The sequence below is a fragment of the Lycium ferocissimum genome, chromosome 9 (assembly GCF_029784015.1).
Source record: "Lycium ferocissimum isolate CSIRO_LF1 chromosome 9, AGI_CSIRO_Lferr_CH_V1, whole genome shotgun sequence".
NCBI classification, from domain to species: domain Eukaryota; kingdom Viridiplantae; phylum Streptophyta; class Magnoliopsida; order Solanales; family Solanaceae; genus Lycium; species Lycium ferocissimum.
In genome coordinates, this window is record NC_081350.1 from 5502198 (window position 1) to 5524018 (window position 21821).

The window sequence follows — 21821 nt, forward strand, 5'->3', positions numbered from 1 at the left end:
TGAGTAAAACGAGTTTCTTGCAAACAGATTTAAGCAATAAATATGGGTGTTAGAGTGGTTGAACCAAAGAAGAAAATGAAGATGATGAATTGAGGGTAAAAACACAAGTGAAGAAGTAGAAATGAAGGAGTAAAAGTGAAGAAAGGAAGGCGTTGAAGGCCTTATATAGGCATGGGATCTGAAATGGTTACAGATCCCAACCAACCGGGGGATGCCACGTGTCCCATAATTAATGAGAAGTGATTTGAAAAGACGTGCGTAACGGCGGTTACAGAAATTGGTCGTTCGGAGGGTCACACGTGGCTGATGGCAGAAGGATGTGACGTAACTATTCCCGCCAAAATGAAAAGATAAGAACGAGCCTATGGAACTACCGGTTTCGTGACTCATCCACTTTCCGTTACTCCGGCAAAGCTTCGGTCCGGAAAGTGTGGGGACTATCTGTATTACGGTAAAAACCGGATTAACGCTTAGCCGGTGAGACCGGGGGCTGAGAAAAGGAAGAAGACAAACACAAGCGCTCAGACCGAGGGTATTGCATCAGTAGTGCTTGATCAGAAGAAGTTGGAAGAAAACCGTAAGGTCCGATTTATCCGGGGTAAACTTCTTATCGCAGTTGGTCCGGTTCCTCTATGGCCGAGTTGATCGTGGCCATTGGTCTGGTTTCTCCATGGCCGAGTTGATCGTGGCCGTTGGTCCGGTTTCTCCATAGCCTAGTTGATCGTGGCCGTTGGTCCGATCAATCAGTTATTCAATTGCCACGTGTGAAGACCGTTTTGCTACCTAATGCTGACAGTCGTACGGGTGTCAGACCATACGACCTAACCTTATCCATATTAGGGCTTCCTTTATTCTAAAAAGGCTTTAGATGTATGAAAGGCCCATAGAGAAAAACTATAAATAGCGGGCATTTCCTTACTTTTAGGGGTTAGCTTTTCAGATCCAAAACATTGTATTAGAATTTATATTGAAACTTTCTTTCTCTCTCTCTCACTCTCTCTGATTTTGATCCGGTTTGTAGCGTTAAATTCATTTAACCATATTATTCAATATTGCACTGAAATACACATATATATATCTAGCTCAAATCCATAATATTAACATATTCATCCAAATTATTAGCACATAGATTTATATATATATAAGTCATCTATAAGCGAATCCACATAAACATTCTTCATTAATCAAAATAGATTAAAGTATCCACATATCCTATACCTCATTTACAAATTTAACTTATTACCTAATTTCGGGGTAAACAAGTTCAAATAGGAAAGATACGTAAAAGAGATCAAATACAATTAAGGAACATTGTAGAGTTCATATTCGCAGTTTAAATACAACTAGTATACGCATCCGCGCGATACGCGGTCCATATTTATTTGAGCATATTAAATGAATTGTAATTTTGCTTCTATGCAATATATAACAAATAAACTTATGAAGTCAAAGATGGTAAAAACTTACACATCCTGGTGTTTACATCAACCTAATAGATAAGCTAGTAATACTTGATTAATGTCACTCAACTATGTCAACAGCTAAAAGAGAAATGATGGATATAGAATGGGATCGACCATGTTACTAAGCAAATATAAACATCTTGATTATTGTTGAAGACTAACAATAATTTATGGTACTTGATATTGATTTTTCTGCTTTGTCTACATTTTGATCAATAAGTGAAGAATTTCCTTGAGCAAGCCCATCAACAATAAGATGGACACTGAGTGAATAAACTTGGTACAATCTTCCATTTTCATCCCACAAAATAGACGGTCATACCTCCAATTCTCCTTTCAACATCTTAGTGTTATGTAGTTGACCATCTATTAGGCCAAATCTATTTCACGTTTTCAATATCCCACTTCCCCATTTTTGTTTCCTGTATGCATATTAGATAATTACATGTCCATTGAATGAGAAAACTAATTTCAAGAGTCTTCTCATGCTTTAGTTTTAAGCTCAGCCTACACGTTAATAAATTAACCCTTTAAAATTGGAAGAGAAAATTCTTTAATTAAGTTTTTTCCTAGATCCCTGCTTTTAGTGTGTTCCATAATCCCCAGGAAAATCATATAATGCAACATTAACAATCCAAACTGAATGTTGCTTGATTCTTGAGTATTCTACATTGCCTCACTGCGGAGGAGGGCAATCATGATGTTATGAATAGGGTAACCATAAGAATGCTAAGTATCTATCACATGTTTAACATTGATACTTACAACTATTGCCTTCTTTGGATTTCTCTTCCTCTTTGTTTTTCTGATTCAAACATGCCTTAATTTCTCCATCTTTTGTGACTTCTTCAAAACAAGTTCTCGGCACCTTTAATAAATGCAAGAAAAATTGGTTATTGTCAATTTTCAAATACGCTTTCAACTCTCGATGCTAGTAGATTGACCTCAAATATTTTTTTATTTTTTTTAAATTTGATGGAGGAAAGAAATCGAAAGCTTTGATAACATAATTCTCGGTAAAGACTGCACTCATTGTAAAAGGTACAGTGAATATGAGATCAGTAAATACTAAATGCTATTATAGAGTTCAGGAAAAAAGGAAAAGAGGAAAAAAAAACAATTATTTTAAGCGAATAAAATACAACTTAAACGTGTTAAAAGCCTAATTAGAATGACAATGTATTGCAACAAATAAATAGAAAAACTCACAGAAAATAGTAATAGTAATTCTGAGAAAAGAACGAAAACAAAATAACTTTTGAATGGAAAGTGTACAACGACTAATCTATTGAATTTCATACATCTAGCTAGTCTCCTTAATTTCTTAAATGTGAATGGAAAACAGGAATAGGAACTATGCTTGATTTATTACTGTTATAACTTTCAAGTAACAAACCCTACATACTATTCGATCAATTTAACGATTTTGAAATTTCGAAGTACCATTTTATTTGGAAACGAAGATATATATATATATATATATATAGCTTGAATTGTTTGAAGGTAAATGAAAATAGAGTTCCTGGAAGCTTCTTTCCTAAAAATTCAAAATTAAAAAATATGGAAAAGGCTCAAATATGCCATTGAACTATCGAAAATGGCTCATTTATGCCACTCGCCAATAGTTTGGCTCATTATGTCATCACCGTTACCACAATGGCTCATCCATGCCACACCAGTTGGCAGCCTCGATTCTTCGGCATTTGCAACCATAGATTCCCTCCTTCAGCTATCTTCAACAAATACATTATGTTTGAAAAGATTTAAATAAATTAAATATGCAGTAACATATGGAATTCATTTTCCATCTCACCGATACCTTATTGTGTTGGCAATAAGACCTGTTCCAACTCCTAAAGGAAATCTTCATACATATTTTCCAATTTTTCCTTATACATTCATCAGTTCATGAATCAGCAGAACCAAATAAAAATAAATGAACTGCATGTTTCATAAAATCTGGAAATATTGTATTGAAAATATCAAATATGAACTATCAATGCATGACCAAAGATGGTAAAAGATGAATCCCAATCATTTTCCACACAATACCAGTATAAGCTACTGCAAATTATTTGTAGTTGCCCATTTAAATAGTCCATCTTTAGGGAAAAGTAAATACTATCAAGTGTCAATGGTATGGGGAACTTTTCGATTGCAAAGACAATTGCATCCACACGTTCAATCTGACCACCATTAAACATGAACAATACTACACTTTCAAGCAACATGTTTAATACTAAATATTTACGTAAAGATTTTAAATGCATAGCTTTATCACATGTATCTGAGTTGAAATTTAATATTGTATATGAAATGATGAGTTTACTAAATTATGGCTTTTGATACAAAATGCATATGTTCTCAAGGACTTGTCCCGACTCCTAAAGGAGGTCTATGAGACTTACTAAAAAAAAGTACAATATTATACTACCTCTGCAGTAAACTGATAAATCAATGTGCTCCGCTTTTCAACATCAATGCTTTTGTTTTTCCATGTTAGGAAGCTCTCAACAATTCATTTGACCAACAGATTGCAGCAAAATATAAGTCAATTTTGCTTTATCTAAATCTCTACTCTATGGGCATGAGTAGGGAAAGGGGGAACGTGGATGACGGAGTGGGGTTGGTTTAGGTATAAGAAGTTATTTTTTTATTTTAAAAACTGAATGTTAAAAATATATGCACAAAATGCACGGTTATGTACCCTTTTTTGGGAAGTTTTTCAAATTCAAATTATCAATCTAATATTCAGAAGTTTTATTAGTTAGAAAAGTAGTTTATTTTGTCTTAATAATGCCACTTGGCTTTTTCTTTTTATGCCACTTGGCTTAAGGAGAGGATTTTTTCTCAGCTTTTAATAATATATAGATATAGATAAGAAAGGAGGAAACATCAGAATATTTAGACATGATTCACCATAATCATCGTTCATAAAAAAAAAAAAAAAAAAAGATTCACCATAATTATCTATAATAATTTTCTTCCAAAAACCGTAGGTATGATTTATGCAACTTGGAAAATTAATCTAACAAATAAAAAATTAAATGGAAGAAAGACAAATGTGACACCTCTCCAAATAGCCAACCTAAATTAACATAAGTGAAAAAACAATGAAAGAAAATAGTAGTAGTAGAGTCTTCGTCTCACTTACCTTAAGCGTGTAATCAGTGAAAACACTACTTTGAATCCTTCCAGCAATTACCTAAAAAATTAAAAGAGCAATTTCTCAAACACATGAAATGTATCACAATTACTAATTAAGCTCCTAAAAGGTCAACTTTGTGATCGACTTCAACCTCCATGAATATGTCAATATTCATTTCCTTCATTGCAAGCTTCCTTAGAAGTTTGAAGAATTTATACACATTTTTGCCTGTAAATAACAAAAAATATTAAACATATCTAGTGATAAGCTAAAGACATATATCCATAGATTTGACATCTACAAATACATAGAGTTTCTTTAGAAATCATATTTACTAATACATGACCACCAATTGGCATCTTTGATATACTCATTCTATAGCTCTTCATAAGTAACTACTATTGCAACTCTTCATTTTCCTTCTTTATTGTGAACTAGTATAATACCCGCGCGATGCGCGATTAGTTGATAAAATAATCATGAATATACAAGTTTCAGCTTGTTGTAAAATAATATTGTAAAGTTTACAGAAGAGAACGTTAGCATATTTAGCACCTCAAAGGTTAACAATAACTTTTAGCATTATTTAATTATTTACTTTATTTATTTTACAAACTAATCAAAACCATAAATATTTATTTATATTCATATTTCAGTTAGGTGACCTTATTTATTGGAGTATGATTTTTCTGATCATATTTCAGTTAGGTAACGCATGCTTATGTTCCTTGATCGTGCAAATGAGATCAAGCTGCAATAATCCGTTCTCCAACCTATTGATAAATATGAACAACATCAAAATTATTAGAATCAATTAACAATATGTGTTCCTTCATTCACTTTTATCCCACAAGGAAAGAGAAGAGGGAACTAATTTAATGTCTATGAAGAAAAGGTAGCCCTACTTGGCTGCTAGACACAATTACTTTTTTTCTCTTCTAATCGATAACTCATTAACCTACACATTGTATAAATTATTAAATGTTAAAAAGTCAGTAAATGCGATCACAAAAGCTGATACAATATATCTAGAGTTCTCATAGCAACATTGCCATTGAGGCGTTATAGGAAATAAAGAGTAAATAGGTGTATTTAATACTGCTTGCATAATTAGTGAAGAAATGCTTCTACGCTTCAAGCTTAAATTGAAATGATCAACTTTTCAAATTCTCTATTCTAATTTTTTATTGCCCCTCATGAAATTTTCCACATAAAAAAATTGTATTTCAGTATCTAATTATTAATATATAAATCAAATAACTTCATAGATTCTTGGCTTTATTAATATGTAAATCAAATAAACTTACAGATTTTTGGCTTCCCAAGATGTCATATATGGCATGAGAAACAAGGCTGCCCCTCCAATCTGCCAAAAAAAAAAAAAAAACACTTAGTTCTTTCTCGACCTTGCTTTCGATAATCTATTTAACATAAAGATAGGCAGTGATATGGCACAACTTAAAATAATTCAAATCCTACAATCAATCATAACATAAACAAAAAATGTTTGAAAACTCATGCAAATATTAAAAGTTGTAAGCAAGAAGAATGATTATAACGTAAACCAAAAAGTTTGAAAACTCATGCAAATATTAAAAGTTGTAACCAAGAAGAATGTCCAATCATTCCTTTCAAACGAAGAAGGAAGCTATTTTACAGAAAAGAAACTAAAGGATGTTAGAAATAACTAAAAGATATTTGCATATGTGTTGCTCTCTGTAAATATGTAGAGAATGATGTGTGTTGTGCATGTATGTGTGATCATCGTGCAAACGGAAATGGGGGAATGGGGACGTGGTACAAATGTGAGGTAGTTTAGATTAGTTTTTTTTTTCTTTCTGATTTTTGTTTCATAAACAATTTGAACTGTATCTAAAAAGTTGATTAAATAGATAACCATTACTATTAGTATTAACAGTCAAAAATTGAATTTTACAATAAACTGGCAAAATTAAAGTAACTGTCAAACTTGAAATTTAAATAATAATCAAAATAATTTTGTAATTCTTAATTTTTTGGAGTGTTAACCACACCACGTGCACCTCTCCCCCACTTCCATCTTCTTCAGCCACCTTCAAATCTTTTTTTTAAAAAATCATTATTAGATTGTAATAATAGATTAATTAATATATTTTTTTTCAAATTAGTATAACAGAGAAGTTGTTTTGTTATTTTATTATTAGTGTTACATGAAATATGCAATTATTTTAATTGCCTACTTAAAAAATTGAATCATATTCTCTGGAAAAATACTGCAAGATTTTTTTCAAGTGAAGAAAAATAGAGAATAGCATGCATTTTTAGATTTGTAATAATTGTAAATATCTTCGAGCATGTCCATTTTAGCCAAAGTTTGAATATTCAACTAAAATCTTCGAAAATCAATTTCATAAAAAATCGTATTAAACTAAATAATTTTACAATTTTTTTTTGGTACTTAAAAGCTTTAAAAGTTTTTTTCAATGAAAAATCCTAAAATTTGCTAAGTGGCTGTGTAGTATCTTGCCACTGGGCTTAATTTTATGAATAACTAATTTGTTGTTATAAATAACTAATTTCTTGTCCTAAAATTGCCAAGTGGCATATTATTAGGCTGCTGCTTGACTTAATTTAGTGCTTCTTCCTCTGCTTTTAATAATATATAGATATAGATATAGATATAGATTTCTTGTCCTAAAATTGCAAAGTGGCATATTATTAGGCTGCCGCTTGGCTTAATTTAGTGCTTCCTCCTCTGCTTTTGATAATATATAGATTAACAATCAGTTTATGAAGAAATAAAAGGCAAAAAATAGAGAAAACAAACAGGTTAGGCATTGATTTATTTAATTAATGGAGTCGTGCACTATTAAATATTATGTGTGAGGCTTTTTGTAGCGGGAAGCAAACGGGTAAAGATAATATTGTAATAAATTGAATTATACATTGATTTTTGAAGAGCATAATAATGACAGATAATTGAAGATGTGTTTGATACATGAATCTTGCCATTTAATTGATTTATTTCTCATTTATTTGATTCATTTATCATTTATTGGTAGGTAAAATTACTATTTGGTATAAAAAAAGTATAGGGATAGTGTTTAGATGAGGGGTAAAAATATCATTTAACTTTTAATTCAACTTTTCAACTTAGGATCTTCCACTTTTAAAATAACGATGAATGTACCCGAATATAGATTATTTGCTCTCTGGGATTGGAGGGAAGGCTAACACTTTTCATCACTACAACATTTTAGGCCTTTAAGCACACTTGCAAAGTGTGGTCTAGACTATCACAAAGTGTGGCCTTTAAAAGGCCACACTTTTTGGCATAAGACAACGCTTTTCTAGGTGTGACCTAAACAAGCGTAAACTTTTCCTTAAGACAATGTTTTTCATAAAACAAATGCAGCAGTCCACAAAAAGCATAGTCAATGAAAATGACACGCTTGTACTCCCCTATGGAAATGCTTTTAACATCATACAGATACACTTAAGATGTGTTGCCTTTATAACCTTGTCACTAATAAAAAATCATCAAAAACCGGTCTCAAGAAAAGGTCGGGAAAAATCGACCTCCAGATTAATTTAAGACAACTTTTTTAAAATTATTTTTTAAGAAAATAGACATCCGGAGATCGTTTTTTTTTTAGCGTAAAAAAGCGAGAAACTTTAAAACCGACCTCTCAAGATTGATTTTTAGAAAAATTATTTTGCAAACATCGACCTCCTGAGGTCAATTTTTTCGCGAAAAATGAATGTGAAGAGTATAAAATAAAAATAAAAATCAAAGTCTTAAACCAACAAGCATGAATGATTGTTTTTTCTTTTACCGACCAGAAAAATACCGACCTCCGATTTGAGGTCGATTTTTGTTATTTTCTTAGTAGTGTATGGGTCACGCTTTTTAGGTGTGGCTTTTATTATCTTATATTACACGGACCAATTCAAGACTTATCCGAGATGTAGCATGATTTGGTATATGCCTAATCAAATAAAAGCCTAGTGAAGAAATTTGAATATTCACGGACAAGAGAAAGTACCCAAAGAGTTAGGACATTTGTCATGCTTAATAGAAGTTGTGTTATGTAGAGAACTTATTGAAGTGGCTACTGCAATTTTGGGATGAAAAAAGTCATGTTTAGATTTTAGCTATTGAGTCAACGCCTTTGTTAAAAGAAATTGGGGGTTACGTAGAAAATGTGAATTTGCTGTAGAGGGATAAAGAATGACAAAAGGCTGAAGTGATTGTTTTAAAACCCCATTGCCGCGTGAATTTCTTAAAAAATTGAGATTCCATGAGAACAAAGTTATGTCATATGTGTTGAACTCTAGAATGCTAATTAATATTTGATAGACAAATTCCATTATGAAGGCGCTCGTTAGGCTTATCAAGAGAAATCCTCATTTTCTGATTCTTGAAATCAAAAGAGAATTTTTACATTAATTGTTTATTTTTTGGGATTCACGGTATTCCCGCGAGAAGCAGAAGAAAACATTCACAGTGACTTACCATGGGGGTCGATGCTCTGCAGAATGGAATTAATAATAAGTCTTTCACCATAATTTTCATGATTTACCGAAATATACCTAGTATTGGATCGTTGCAAGAATGAAGCTAAGCGTTCTGAAGGGTATAATCTTTTATTGTAATTATGGTTGATAGAACATCTTCAAAACGTACAGGGTATGCAAGCCCATCGAGAGTGATTATATTCTTTCACATCACTTAACGGTCACTCTGGATATCAAAAAAATCAAATGACCAATCAACGTAAAAAATTGGGAACATATGCAGAATAACTTGATAGAATATTTTATTTAATGGATGTTTGACTGGTTCCCTTTTGTGAATTGATGGTTTATTCGAAAAACCAACCATATTTGATTCTAATGGGGCTTTGAGGCCTTCAACCTTGTGTTTCAATAAGGATATTGAGGCAAGCTGAGAGGATGCAAACTGTTCCAAGAGTGGCTAACATGGATTATCTTAATGTGGATTATGGACATGGTAGAGTCCCTTTCGCTAAGGATATTCCCAAGATCTGGAGGAAGAAACAACTCATGATGAGAAAAACTATGACATCTTATTAATGACTTCAGTCTATTTACATGCTAGAATTGCTTATTTATCTCTATACGCATTGATTCTCATATATTGAGTTATTCTTAATTTATACTATATTGTTTCATTGTCCGCTTCTTGATTTATGATTTGTTTGATATTGAAGTTGTGTCATAGATGTTGGATACTATTGAGATTCCGGTTTGATATACATAGATGAGAACTATTAAGAGTCCGATCGATATACAGATAGTGGAACTATATTGTGCTAATTGATATGGGGAACTGTTAAGAGTCTGGATATGATGATTCATTGGATACTGTTGAGTCTAGATCATTGATATGATCGATGTATGCCTGTGGACTAGACTTCGTCCTTCGTGAGTTACCGACTTGGTACATTCCTTGCGGTGTGTAGGCTAGTTCTGATTTGATTGAGGTTGGTATGGTGATTCCGGTAGTTGATGGAGTGTCGTGTTAAAATATTTGAATATTTGTTGAAGTCGTTGACTTATAACTGATTTGTGATTTCTATTTTGAGTTGTTCATGCATATCTCTTATGTTTTGTCTATGGAAGAGGCTTATTTAGTTGTATACTATAATGACATGTTTCTTTGTTGCTTTCTTATCACATCGCAAAAGTTAACGGGGAATAAATGTTTATGGTTTAATGCTAGTCACTACTTTGTTGGGGGTGCTTCATGATACTTATAGGTACTTCCCGTACTTTTTTTGCGCAGATTCTTATTTGAGTTTCAGTGGAGTTTGGGAGTAAGCATTAGATGACCATTGTTGTACCAGTGGTGAATGGTGAGTCAATTTTCTAGTTGAATGGCGGCTCGGAACTTTCTTTTAAAAGTCTATTAAATTAGTTCAATGGCTACTTTAATCATTTTTTCGTCGTAAAAAAGGACGACGTGTTGAAAAGCTTATGTTTTTAGTCAATAAAAACAAATGTAGCCTACTTTGTTTAACGACAAGGTAGATCTGACCTCAAATATTAACATAGGACAAATTTGACATTTCATTGAGTTCAAGTTTTAATTTGAACATTTTCATTTAAATTTTGAAAAAAGTAGTAAATTTTTGTTTAAAGAAACAATGAAGAAAAGGCAAAAGAATTAGTGGTTCTTTAACCCCCACCCCCGCGCACCCCCAACCCCAACAAAAAAAAAAAAAAAAAAAAATACAAAAAAGGAAAAAGGGTTAAAAATGGGTTCCCATTTGTTTTTTTGGTTAGTCAAAAGTTTGAAGTTTGACTATGGTTTAGGTACCCACTATTTTTCTGTCTCTGTCTGCGTGTCTGTCTTTGTCTCTCAAAAACATTGTTTCTGAACACCGCGACTCTTCTCTCATCAGATCACTGCTTCTTCTCCCAGATCCTCCGGTCAGTACAATCTTTAACTTAACTTAATACACATATCTTTATATATTTAATGAAAACTTGCTGCTTCTTTTTTTTTTACTTTTATAAATCTTTTCCAAATATTTTAGGGCTTGTAGTGCTTCAGAATCTTGAGTGTTTGGGTGTTGAGTTGACTGAATTAAATGTAAAAGAAGTGGAAATAGAAAGTTGGTACTTGTATTTAAGCTTTTATACATACATCTTTAAGTATATAAATGTAAAGTTGCTGCTTTTTTCAATGCTTCTGGGGTTAGTTTCCAAAGGTTTTAAGGCTTGGAGTGTTTCAGAATCAAGAATGTTAGTGAGTAGGATGTTGAATTGACTGTCTTAACTGTAAAAGAAGAGCAAAAATAGGAAATGGTTAGTTTTATTTATGTTTCCATTTCACTTAGGGTCAAAAATATCCCTCTACTTTGTTTTAATGGCTAAAAATATCATCCGAACTAATTTTGGGTCATTTATGCCCCTGCCGTTACGGAAGTTAACAAATATACCCTTCATTTTGACGGAAATCCCCAAATTGATTCAAATAACCTGATTTCATAAAAAATAACCCATTCTCCTATTTTACCTACCCCGAGCCACCTCCTAAAATAACCCATTCTTCCTTCTCTCTCATATTTTCTCCTCCAGCTATCAAGCCCGTCCATGGAGACTTACTTTCTCTTTAGCCGTTGACTGATTCAAAAGTTAGTGTCATGTTTTAGGAGCTACAGTTTTTATGTTTCACTTAAGTCATCTTAGGAGTCCTAATTATGTTGAAATTAGTTAGGTAATGGGGTCAACTCTTTTAGCCATTATTTCAGGCCACAGGTTAGTGATAAGTTAGTGCTTTATTTAGCTGCTTAGTTGGTTGCTCTGCAGTACTAACTATTTAAATGTATATATTGGTTGTTTCCAAAATGACTGTTAATTGTTTCCGTCTTTCTTCGCTTTCCTTTCTAAGGGAAGAGCTTGAACAAAATTTCTATTCAAATAATGAATAACAGGTTTATAAATTATAGATGTTTGACAAAGATGAAATTTAAAATGTTTTCTGGTTTCAAAAATCACTTCTTAATCTTCCTTCTGGTTATAATTGATGGAATCGACGGCTTGAGAGTTGTAGGAGAAAATATGAGAGAGAAGGAAGAATGGGTTATTTTAGGAGGTGGGTTGGGGCGGGTAAAATTGGAGAATGGGTTATTTTTTATGAAATCGGGTTATTTGAATCAATTTGGGGATTTCCGTCAAATGAAGGGTATATTTATTAACTTTCATAATGGCAGGGGCATAAATGACCCAAAATTAGTTCGGATGATATTTTTAGCCATTAAAACAAAGTAGAGGGATATTTTTGACCCTTTTCCCTTTATTGTTCTCTTTTAGGGGTTGTAGTCACTTCTTTCTTATTTTGGAAGTGATTTATTGTAATGTATGGTATAATTTCGTGGTTAATAGTCATAATGTATTGGAATGAAATGGGTTTGAATAGAGTGAAAGGTGTATAGAGGACAGTCGAAATGCGCACAGACCAGTTCTATAAAAGAAAATAGAGGATTCATGTAGCTGATCCAAATTAATTTTGCATTTAAGCTTCATTAACGGTTGATTAATGACGGGTTGTCATTTTTTGATAATAAATGGGACTAGGTTGGTTTTGGGGCCTTAGGTAATAACTAATTGGCACGTATTACCTTTATTTTTCTACACAATTGAAGGTAGGAAGAGACACTACTTCCTGAAACAATTGCTTTCCGTATGGATTAGAAGCATAGTCATGTAGTGTAGGACCATTTTTCTTTAAAAAATAATCTTGCATTGTCATTCTTGATGGCTTTCCATGAACATTTCGTCACAATTTAACCGTCAATTTTATAGAAGGTTCAACTGGCTTTTATTTCTTCCCTTTCTTGCAACAATATGTTTTTGAACTTAGTTCCGAATTGATTGTGTAACATTATCATACATATGTTTGTGTATAATTGCCTTATTAGATTGAGATACAAATATGGGTTTATGGAGACGTACTTTGATTATTCTGTAAATTCAACTGAAGTGCAGTTGCAGTAAAGTCTTTTATAAGTACCTTATTTACTTATTTTTATTCTCTCAATTGTTTGTTTCTTTGAAAAGTAGGTACATGGACATCATAAAGGAGTTGCAACAACAGATTTGAGATCTCTAGCTTGACTAATCACGCAAGCCTATGCTGCCTGTGGTTTTCGAAAACATGGGCTTGTTGTGCAGCAGAAACAAACATTACAGTCAAGCCGATGATGAGGAAAATGCTCAGGTATGAGTTATACGAAATAGATTTGAAATTTTTGGTAATCGTCCATAATGTTGTCTATAAGCTAGGAGAGTTGCTAAATGCATAAGCGCCAGTGTCCTTACTAGATCATGTGTCTTCAGACTGCAGAGATAGAAAGACGGATTGAGCAAGAAACAAAGGCAGACAAGCATATTCAGAAACTTCTTCTACTTGGTAAATAAGAAAACAATAGAATCTTCAATTATCCTATGATCTAGTTATTTCTTACTCTGTCTTTTGCTTTTTCCTTTTTATGTTCACCATACCCATGTAGTGATTTATGATGCCTACAGGCTTTAGGCGTGTTCTACCTTTAGACTTGTTAAATTTGAGGAAGGCAATTGGTTTTGAGCTTTACTTTTCCATGAAGCTTCTGCTTTGCAAGATGCTGGTGGTGGAAGCACAGTGAAATATTCTTCTTCGGAATATTTCCTAGCATGGCGGAGCTTCAGACTCTGGATTGACTTATTTCTGGAGTTCTTTATTCTGCCATATCTTATAGTATTCTTTTCCCGTATCTGACCTTACTATTGTGTGTTTGCTGGTCTATGTCCTGTTGCTATGTTTTCTGAATGCTGATTTTTCTGTTGTTTCAAGGTGCCGGAGATTCGGGGAAGTCTACTATTTTTAAGCAGGCAAGAGATCTTATAAAATATCAATTAAGATTTCATTATTCGTAGATGTTTATGTTAATATATTAAAGTGTGTGACCATCTCATCTAAAAGATTATATTGTCAGAGAGATCAGATCTGTATTTACTTAATTATGAGCCTGTTTGGATGGGCTTAAAAAAAGCAGCTTATAAGCTAGAAACAGCTTATAAGCTGCTTTAGATAAGCTAAGCCAAACGGGCCCAATTGATTTTTTGGGCTTATTTTAAGCACAAAATGGCTTTAAGCGAATGCCAGCCAAACACTGAAAAAAGCTTATAAGCAACTTATAAGCCAATCCAAACGGGCTCTATGTATTCAACGTGTCCCTACACGTGCGGACTTGATTTTTTTTATGAGCCAATCACATGAATTCTTTTTTTTTTTTTTTTTGATAATCGGTAGTGGAAGACTCGAACCCAAAACTTTTGCCTGCTCTGATACCATGTCAAATGTGTGATCATCTCTTCTAAAAATTTAAATTGTTAGATGGAGCAAATTTTTACTTAATTATGTGTTCTGCAAATGTATTTTTTAACCCCCGTTCTCCTCTATTAACTTTCCATGCAGATAAAACTTTTGTTCCAGACTGGTTTTGATGAAGCAGAGCTAAAGAACTACATCCCTGTCATTCATGCCAATGTCTATCAGACAATAAAAGTACGGAATACTTGAAAGGGTGTGTTAGTTATTTCCCTTTGTGCAAAATAGCTGCTGGTTGTTAGAGACATGCATATATAGAAATACTGTTCACATGATTGATAACGAGTGTTGATTACCATGTATCATGGAAACTGACATTCTTACACGGTGGGTGCTTGGTGCCATAACAGATATTACATGATGGGTCGAAAGAATTAGCTCAAAATGAGTTAGAGGCCTCAAAGTATGCTCTATCAGCTGAAAATAAGGTTTGTCTTATTCGTTCATTGTGCAATTACCAGATATTTGGGCTGTCATCTTGAAGTCATTTAGCCTATGAAAGTGAAGTAATGCGATTGCTTGTCTTTATTAGCTGCATGAACGTAAATACATGTTTCTTTGGCTCCAGGAAATTGGCGAGAAGCTTTCAGAAATTGGAGGCAGGATGGATTATCCTCACCTGACTAAGGATCTGGTGCAGGATATTGAAGCTCTTTGGAAAGATCCTGCTGTTCAAGTAATTTTCCTTTGGCTTAAGCCCTTTGATGATTTTATTTCAGTTTCAAGTATTTTCTTTGGGCTCGTTGATTTGGATCACGAAAATTGTTTATACTTATATAAACTTCAAATAAAATTGTTTTTTTACTTATATAGATAATGATTATTGAAATAATCAATTCATTGAAGTCAATCAATCAACTATGCCTCAATCGATAACTAGTATTTTAAAAATCCCAAACTAGCTGGGGATTCGCGACACGTGTCCGCTGTATATTCTGCTTTCTTGGGGCCATTTCACATCTCATTCCCATGCCCTTTTTGGGTTGTCTTTAAGGTAAAATTAGGAGTTATACAAAACTAGAGTTATTCTAATTCTTACACTAGTTCCTAATTGGACCTAATGTAAAGAACCAGTAACAACTAAACCTTATTCCTGACTATTTGGAATTGTCTATATGGATCATTTGTTTCCATTGTGTTCTACTCTTAACTAAGTTCACATTTATTCCTAGATATCGTAGATCCATGTGATTTTAGGATTGCCTTGACCCTTTTTAGCACCTCCAATCAGTAAAGTGTCGCACCTACAGATTTGTGCATTTGGAGGGACATGGCTTGATAATCTCAACTTTCTCTCATTTTAGTGTACATATGTTACTTGCACCTATTTTTTTCTAAGCCTTAGTAGGCGGGTTTACCCAGTACTTGTGCTGGTGGGGGGTAACAGGCACCCAATAGAAAAGTCGAGGTGTGTGCAAGCTAGCCTGAATACCACCACCACCACCAACATACCCAGTGTCATCCCACAAGTGGGTGCTTGAATATCACCGTCATTAAAAAAAAATGTACGTTACTTGCACCTTTGTCAAAGGTGATCATTTTAGTTTTGTCTAGACTTTTACTGCAAATTTATCTTAACTTTCGCATTCTAAGACACTTATTTTGAGAATATTTAAGCCCAACATTCACTCCCCTGCTGCCGGTCCTTGCCTTTCACTTTATTGGATATCTTGCTATTGCATAGTATTCTTGTAGTACTCCACATCAATCATCTTTTCTAACTCACTCTATATGCTCTTTTTATCTATCTTGCCATTCTTTCTCCTCGAAGATTGAGCCTAGGGATCTGAGTAATTCGTATGTAAACACCACAGTCCGTCACTTCACCTTCATTCTTCTTGTGTTGGCTAAACTGGCTATGCATATAGACTGTCTTACTCATGTCCCAAGGCCCTCATTCTTTAGATTGCTTTGCCATAGTTCCAGTGTTTAATTTCATTGAATTAAATCACTTTAGAATTTGATTATTCATAAAATAGCTGATCAAAGATTCTGATTAATAAAACTGATGATTGGATCAGGTAAAAGACCCAAACTATGGTGAATACTTAGCAGGCGTTTGGCCATAGGATTTGGGAGTCTGATTTCATATTTTGATTTCAAATCAGCGTTTGTTCATGAAATCTGCACAAAATTTCAACTTCAACTTCAAATCATGATTTCGAATCCCAAATCTTTCAAAAAGTAGGATTTGGAATTCCAAATCGTGATTTCATTTTTTTTTTTTTTAAGTGTAAAACTTACCCATAAGTTCATATCTTGTCAAAAAAGACCCATCATTTTATATTTTGTTAAAAAAGACTGATGCTCGATGTGAAGAAATTGTCCGTACCATGTAGAAGGATTATATTAAAGAATTGCTACTATTGTTGATTTTTTGTAAGTGGGTCTTTGTAACATTATGTGTATTTGAAATTTTGTAATAGCATGTAATCGCGAGCATTTATTTATAAAAGGAATATGGAGATATGTAATTCATTAATGTAGCGCCTTAGAATATTCCGATACCTTGTTTATGAACTATGATTTGCTCATTTGGTAAGATTGTATAAGAGTTGAGGAAGTTTTGATAGTTTTTACACAAATTGTGGGGTTTTCATGTTTATGAGAAAAAAATACAACTTGAGAAATCCAAATTGCACGTCCAAAAAAATTTCACCTTCAAATCAACCTGATTTCAAATCATGATCTGAAATCATGTCCAAACGGGCCCTTAATCTTTTATTGAGTATACTAGTAATGATTATCTTTTATTTTCAACTCTGATTGAGCTTACATTCTTTCTTGTAGGAAACTCTTTTACGTGGTAATGAGCTTCAGGTTCCAGATTGTACCCATTATTTCATGGAAAACTTGCAGAGATTTTCTGATATAAATTATGTTCCAACAAAGGTAAGAAATAGAGACTGGATCTTTTATGCTTTTCGTTTCTGTCTACTGATTATATGATTTGAACTGGAACTATAATGCTATTGGAATAAATAGATTATTGGAAGTCTTGAGAGTCCGAGTTAGTATGTTTTGCAATTCTACCAGTAGGACAGAAGATTAACAACAAGCTGTTCATTGAATTTTGAGCGAAAACAAGTTGTTCATTGATCGTACACCAATTTCTTTATCAATGAGGTATTTCCCAATTAGGAGATGCCCTTTCATTGCAATAATAACATCTATTCTACTTTTTGTATTGAATTTGTAAATCATAGCCATCTCTTTTTCAACTGTGTCATAAAACTATCTACATGATGTTGAATTTACAGTTTTAGATATCAGTGTTGGCTCAGATGCATTATTAGAACAATTTTATGTTAGGGTTTCTGGTCCTAGGGGTGTCAACGTAAAACATAAAGAGTGGTTATGGGTTCATATCTACTATTTATTATAATTTGCATAATTTTTTAAACATAAATTTATGCTTCGTGTCGAAAGTTAGGGGTTCAATTGAACCCCCACTGTCTATGCTAGATACGCGACTGTCTAGCACCCAAGATACTTGCTCTTACACAATACACTTTCCCTTGCTTACCGTGTATGCCTATCTAATTTTCTAGTGGTGGCGTTATTTCTATAGCAAGTGTTGCCTTGCTACTGCTGGTAAAGGAATGTGTGGTTCATCTATCAATTACTCTCAATTGCTATAATTTCTTTCTTCATGCAGAGCATCTTGGATTGCATCTGGTGAATTGTATAAACTTCTATATCTAAAGATGGGATACTTTTATGTATTTATTATGCCTTTATACACTCCTTTACGTGCTTGCAAGATACTTTTCCCAGCCAAGCACAACAAAATTCTTTGATGATGATGGCTGTGATACTTTAACCAAGGACTTTTGTCTGTTCCGTTTGTGTTGAGTTGTCTAGACTACCTCATTTAAAATTTAAGATGTTAGATGGAAAAAACTTTGTTTATTTGATCATGTCTTAAACACAGTTACCATATATGCATTACAGTTTGTTTTATTTACATTTTTGGAAGTTTTATTGGAGATCTTTACCGAGTGTCATTTTTCTTGTTATCTTGTAGGAGGATGTTCTTTTTGCCCGGATTCGAACAACGGGTGTCGTTGAAATACAGTTCAGGTGAATTTTCACGCGTCCTCGAACTGTCTTTATATCCATTTTCTAAAACATCACTTTTCGTGGTTTATATACATTTTGATCTCTTAACGAGGTTTTGGTTTAATCGAGAGCCTAAAAATTTACTACAGTTTACTGGATCTGCAAGCAAAGTGAAAGGGCTGTCTAAACCAATCCTTAGTTTTCTTTTTCCTGTTGGAACAACGCATATATTGTTAGAAATCCTTCCCTGCTATCTTGTTTATAGGCAGGTCCAATCTGCCTTGAATAGCAGGCTTATTTATGCGTCTTTCTTTTTGTATCATTCAAAGAACTAGGTAATATTTAATAGTACCAGTTTCAAAAACAAAAAAAAAGAACTAGGTAATATGCTTTTTTGTGTGTAAAGTCTTAAGTCACACTGTAAATGTTATTCAACTAGTTGATGTGCAGTTACTTGGGTTTTCTTTATTAGGTTCTACCTACTTATGCATCTCTTTCCTAACTTGCATCTACTCTCTGTCCCTCATCTGTAGCCTAAGTGCCTAACTTGTGCTTGTCAAGTATGTACATTTATATGTCCTTTCATTTCTTGATTATAATCATTTTGTACTTCTAATACACCAGTGCTTGTTCTAACGATGCAACTGTTTATGACCTTGTCATTGTTTCCCTTTGTTTTCTTATAAGATATATTGTATTCTTTCTAATTTCGATGGAAAGCTTAATTACTGCCAAAATATTTGCAGCCCAGTTGGAGAGAACAAAAAAAGTGGAGAAGTATATAAGCTTTTTGATGTTGGAGGTCAGAGAAACGAGAGAAGAAAGTGGATTCATCTATTTGAAGGCGTCACAGCAGTTATATTTTGTGCCGCTATTAGTGAGTAAGATTTCTGTTCCTAGCTTTGTGAAATTTCTAACATCATTTACTTTAAGTAAACCCAAATCCGGACTTGATCATAAGTAACAGTACGTGGGTCATGTTGCTTTCCAGAATGAGGAAGGAAATAAAACGTTAGTCATTTAATCTTAGGTCAGAAGGATATTCAATTTGTATGTAGGAAATGAGGCAACTGCATTCTTACTGTTGTTCTATTGTTCACTTCAGGTATGATCAAACTCTATTTGAGGATGAAAGAAAGAACCGAATGATGGAGACCAAGGAACTCTTTGAGTGGGTCTTAAAGCAACCATGTTTCGAGGTCAGTTATAATTAAATAATATCCATCTTTATCAGCTTGTACTCATGCCACTTTTTGTTATATACATTTGCATCACTTTCTTTGGGGTTTAAAAAAACAAATAAATCAGACCAGTTATAGAAGCTGACACTTCTATTCTTTGTGCAGAAAACTTCCTTCATGCTATTTCTCAACAAATTTGATATATTTGAGCAGAAGGTTCTGAAAGTAAGTACATATTTATTCTAGTGGTGGTGTCTGTCTGTGGAACTGTTCTTTCTCATCTAAGAATGATGATATCCCGTGGTTTTAGGTGCCTCTCAACACCTGTGAGTGGTTTAAAGATTACCAGCCAGTTTCAACAGGAAAACAAGAGATTGAGCATGCTTATGAGTAAGCCTTCTTATGTTCAGTACTTTTATATATGAGATCATTCTATTGATTCCACAGATACATTTTTTTGGGCTCTTCAAGAAATACTTCTTTTAGTTTTTTGCACCCAGGTGCATTTGTAACCTCAATATAAACACACACTCACACATATTCATTTGCTCAAAGAATTTTCCTGCTTTTGATCACATAGCCAGGGAGAAAATAAATCTCTTGAGTAGCTTGTACTCACAATTAATTCACATTACTTCTCTGTAGGATTTCTAGCAGTCTATAGCTATTACGATTGACGTGCAGTCTAGATGGGATAGCATAGTTTATCTATTCTTTAGCTATATTTTGGTCTATTTTTCTGCTTTTGGCTTTTATCGTTATGAGCCAATATTTTGGGTCTTGGGGACATTGAGGCAGAGCTCGCAGCTTTCCTTTGAAATTCTTGTTCAATTCACGTGCTAAATGGTCCGTTCTGTATTTTGATGATTTACTCTTTAGGTTTATAAAGAAAAAATTTGAGGAATCATATTTCCAATGCACTGCACCGGATCGTGTGGACCGGGTGTTTAAGATCTATAGAACCACAGCCCTTGATCAGAAGCTTGTAAAGAAGACTTTCAAACTGGTAGATGAGACCCTGAGAAGGAGAAACCTCTTCGAAGCAGGTTTATTATGAGATTCTTTAAATTTTCGATAGCAGAAATGTTCATACCTTGAAAGATGCATACAAGTTTTGAACAGCGAGGTTCAAACACAGAAAAAAAAGGCTACGGGCATATCATATCTCATTCCACAATTTAAAGTTTTGTCCATGTTAGGTCTCTAAGCACATATTTCTTTCTATATTCCGGTGTTTCTATGTTCTACTTACAAAGCAGATGGTTCAAAACAAAAATTGATATTCAAGTATATTCTATTGATGTTCATTTTGTTGTATCTTGTAACAATCTCACAGCGAAGTTGTACATGCATTGTTGGTCAAACTTTTGCTATTTCATGCTTCTTTTAGTTCATCTTATGGCTCTTAACCAGCTTAAGCTATTACTGTGTCCTTATAAACAAAAAAGCTTAAGCTATTAATGTGTTGTTATTTCAAAAGCCTGTTCAACATTTCAACTAATTCCCATAGATTCCACTATGGATCGCACTGCCTACAGTGAATTTTTCCTTCAACTTTTATGGTCTTTGAGGGGTGTGGTTTTAGCTTTTAGTTAACTTTTGGGGTCTTTTGTTAAGCCTAAGATAGGGAAGTGGAAGTAGGGCTGTCCATAACCCAATATATTGTGAACTGCAGTTGTATACCACTTGTATTTCGTCTAATTAGGCTTTGAATATGCACAAAGGTTTTATTTGGTAATGAAATTAATGTGAAAGGTAACCTTTTTTGACTGTGTATTAGGCCGTTTGGTGCCCTAAGTTGTTTCTTATCGTGTTCTACACAATCAGATCACCTAAAAGATAAGGCTATGATGGACATGTAACTGAAGATTTAAATTATCCTAACTTGGGATTGAGGTGTCATAGTTGTTGTAGGTAATCTAAAAGATAGCTCCAACTAACTGCGTATATTAAGTGGAATTGGTATCTGGAAATAAATAGTTACATGTAACTCCACATATTAAGTGGAGTTAGTCATTTGGAATAAACTATATGAGTTTAAAATTCATGTCCAAAAAGGTGCAATTCTTGGAAGCATGCATTTGGAT

At 33.5% G+C, this 21821-nt stretch overlaps 1 protein-coding gene across 2 annotated transcripts; it reads left to right on the forward strand.

Annotated features, from left to right (window-relative positions):
- The first annotated feature begins 10889 nt into the window (after positions 1 to 10889).
- LOC132029544 (guanine nucleotide-binding protein alpha-1 subunit) lies at positions 10890 to 21107 on the forward strand. Of its 2 annotated transcripts, none has more exons than XM_059418797.1 (14): positions 10890 to 11046; positions 13183 to 13339; positions 13459 to 13531; positions 13955 to 13992; positions 14579 to 14668; positions 14842 to 14919; positions 15060 to 15167; positions 17282 to 17383; positions 18519 to 18574; positions 19300 to 19434; positions 19659 to 19752; positions 19900 to 19959; positions 20045 to 20124; positions 20614 to 21107. In XM_059418797.1, exons 2-14 carry the CDS (start codon positions 13253 to 13255, stop codon positions 20789 to 20791), a joined length of 1179 nt encoding a protein of 392 aa, XP_059274780.1. In that variant the 5' UTR covers positions 10890 to 11046; positions 13183 to 13252; the 3' UTR covers positions 20792 to 21107. The 2 variants fall into 2 exon arrangements, with proteins under 2 accessions (XP_059274780.1, XP_059274781.1); XM_059418798.1 differs by having other exon boundaries at positions 10892 to 11046; positions 13180 to 13339.
- The last annotated feature ends 714 nt before the right edge of the window (positions 21108 to 21821 follow it).

Bases quoted from the DNA above. Each gene is read 5' to 3' on its own strand.
- LOC132029544 (XM_059418797.1), top strand. From the start codon at position 13,253: ATGCTGCCTGTGGTTTTCGAAAACATGGGCTTGTTGTGCAGCAGAAAC. The intron at 14,920-15,059 runs GTTTGTCTTATT...CTTTGGCTCCAG, and splicing joins CTCTATCAGCTGAAAATAAG to GAAATTGGCGAGAAGCTTTC. The intron at 19,753-19,899 runs GTCAGTTATAAT...TTCTTTGTGCAG, and splicing joins TAAAGCAACCATGTTTCGAG to AAAACTTCCTTCATGCTATT.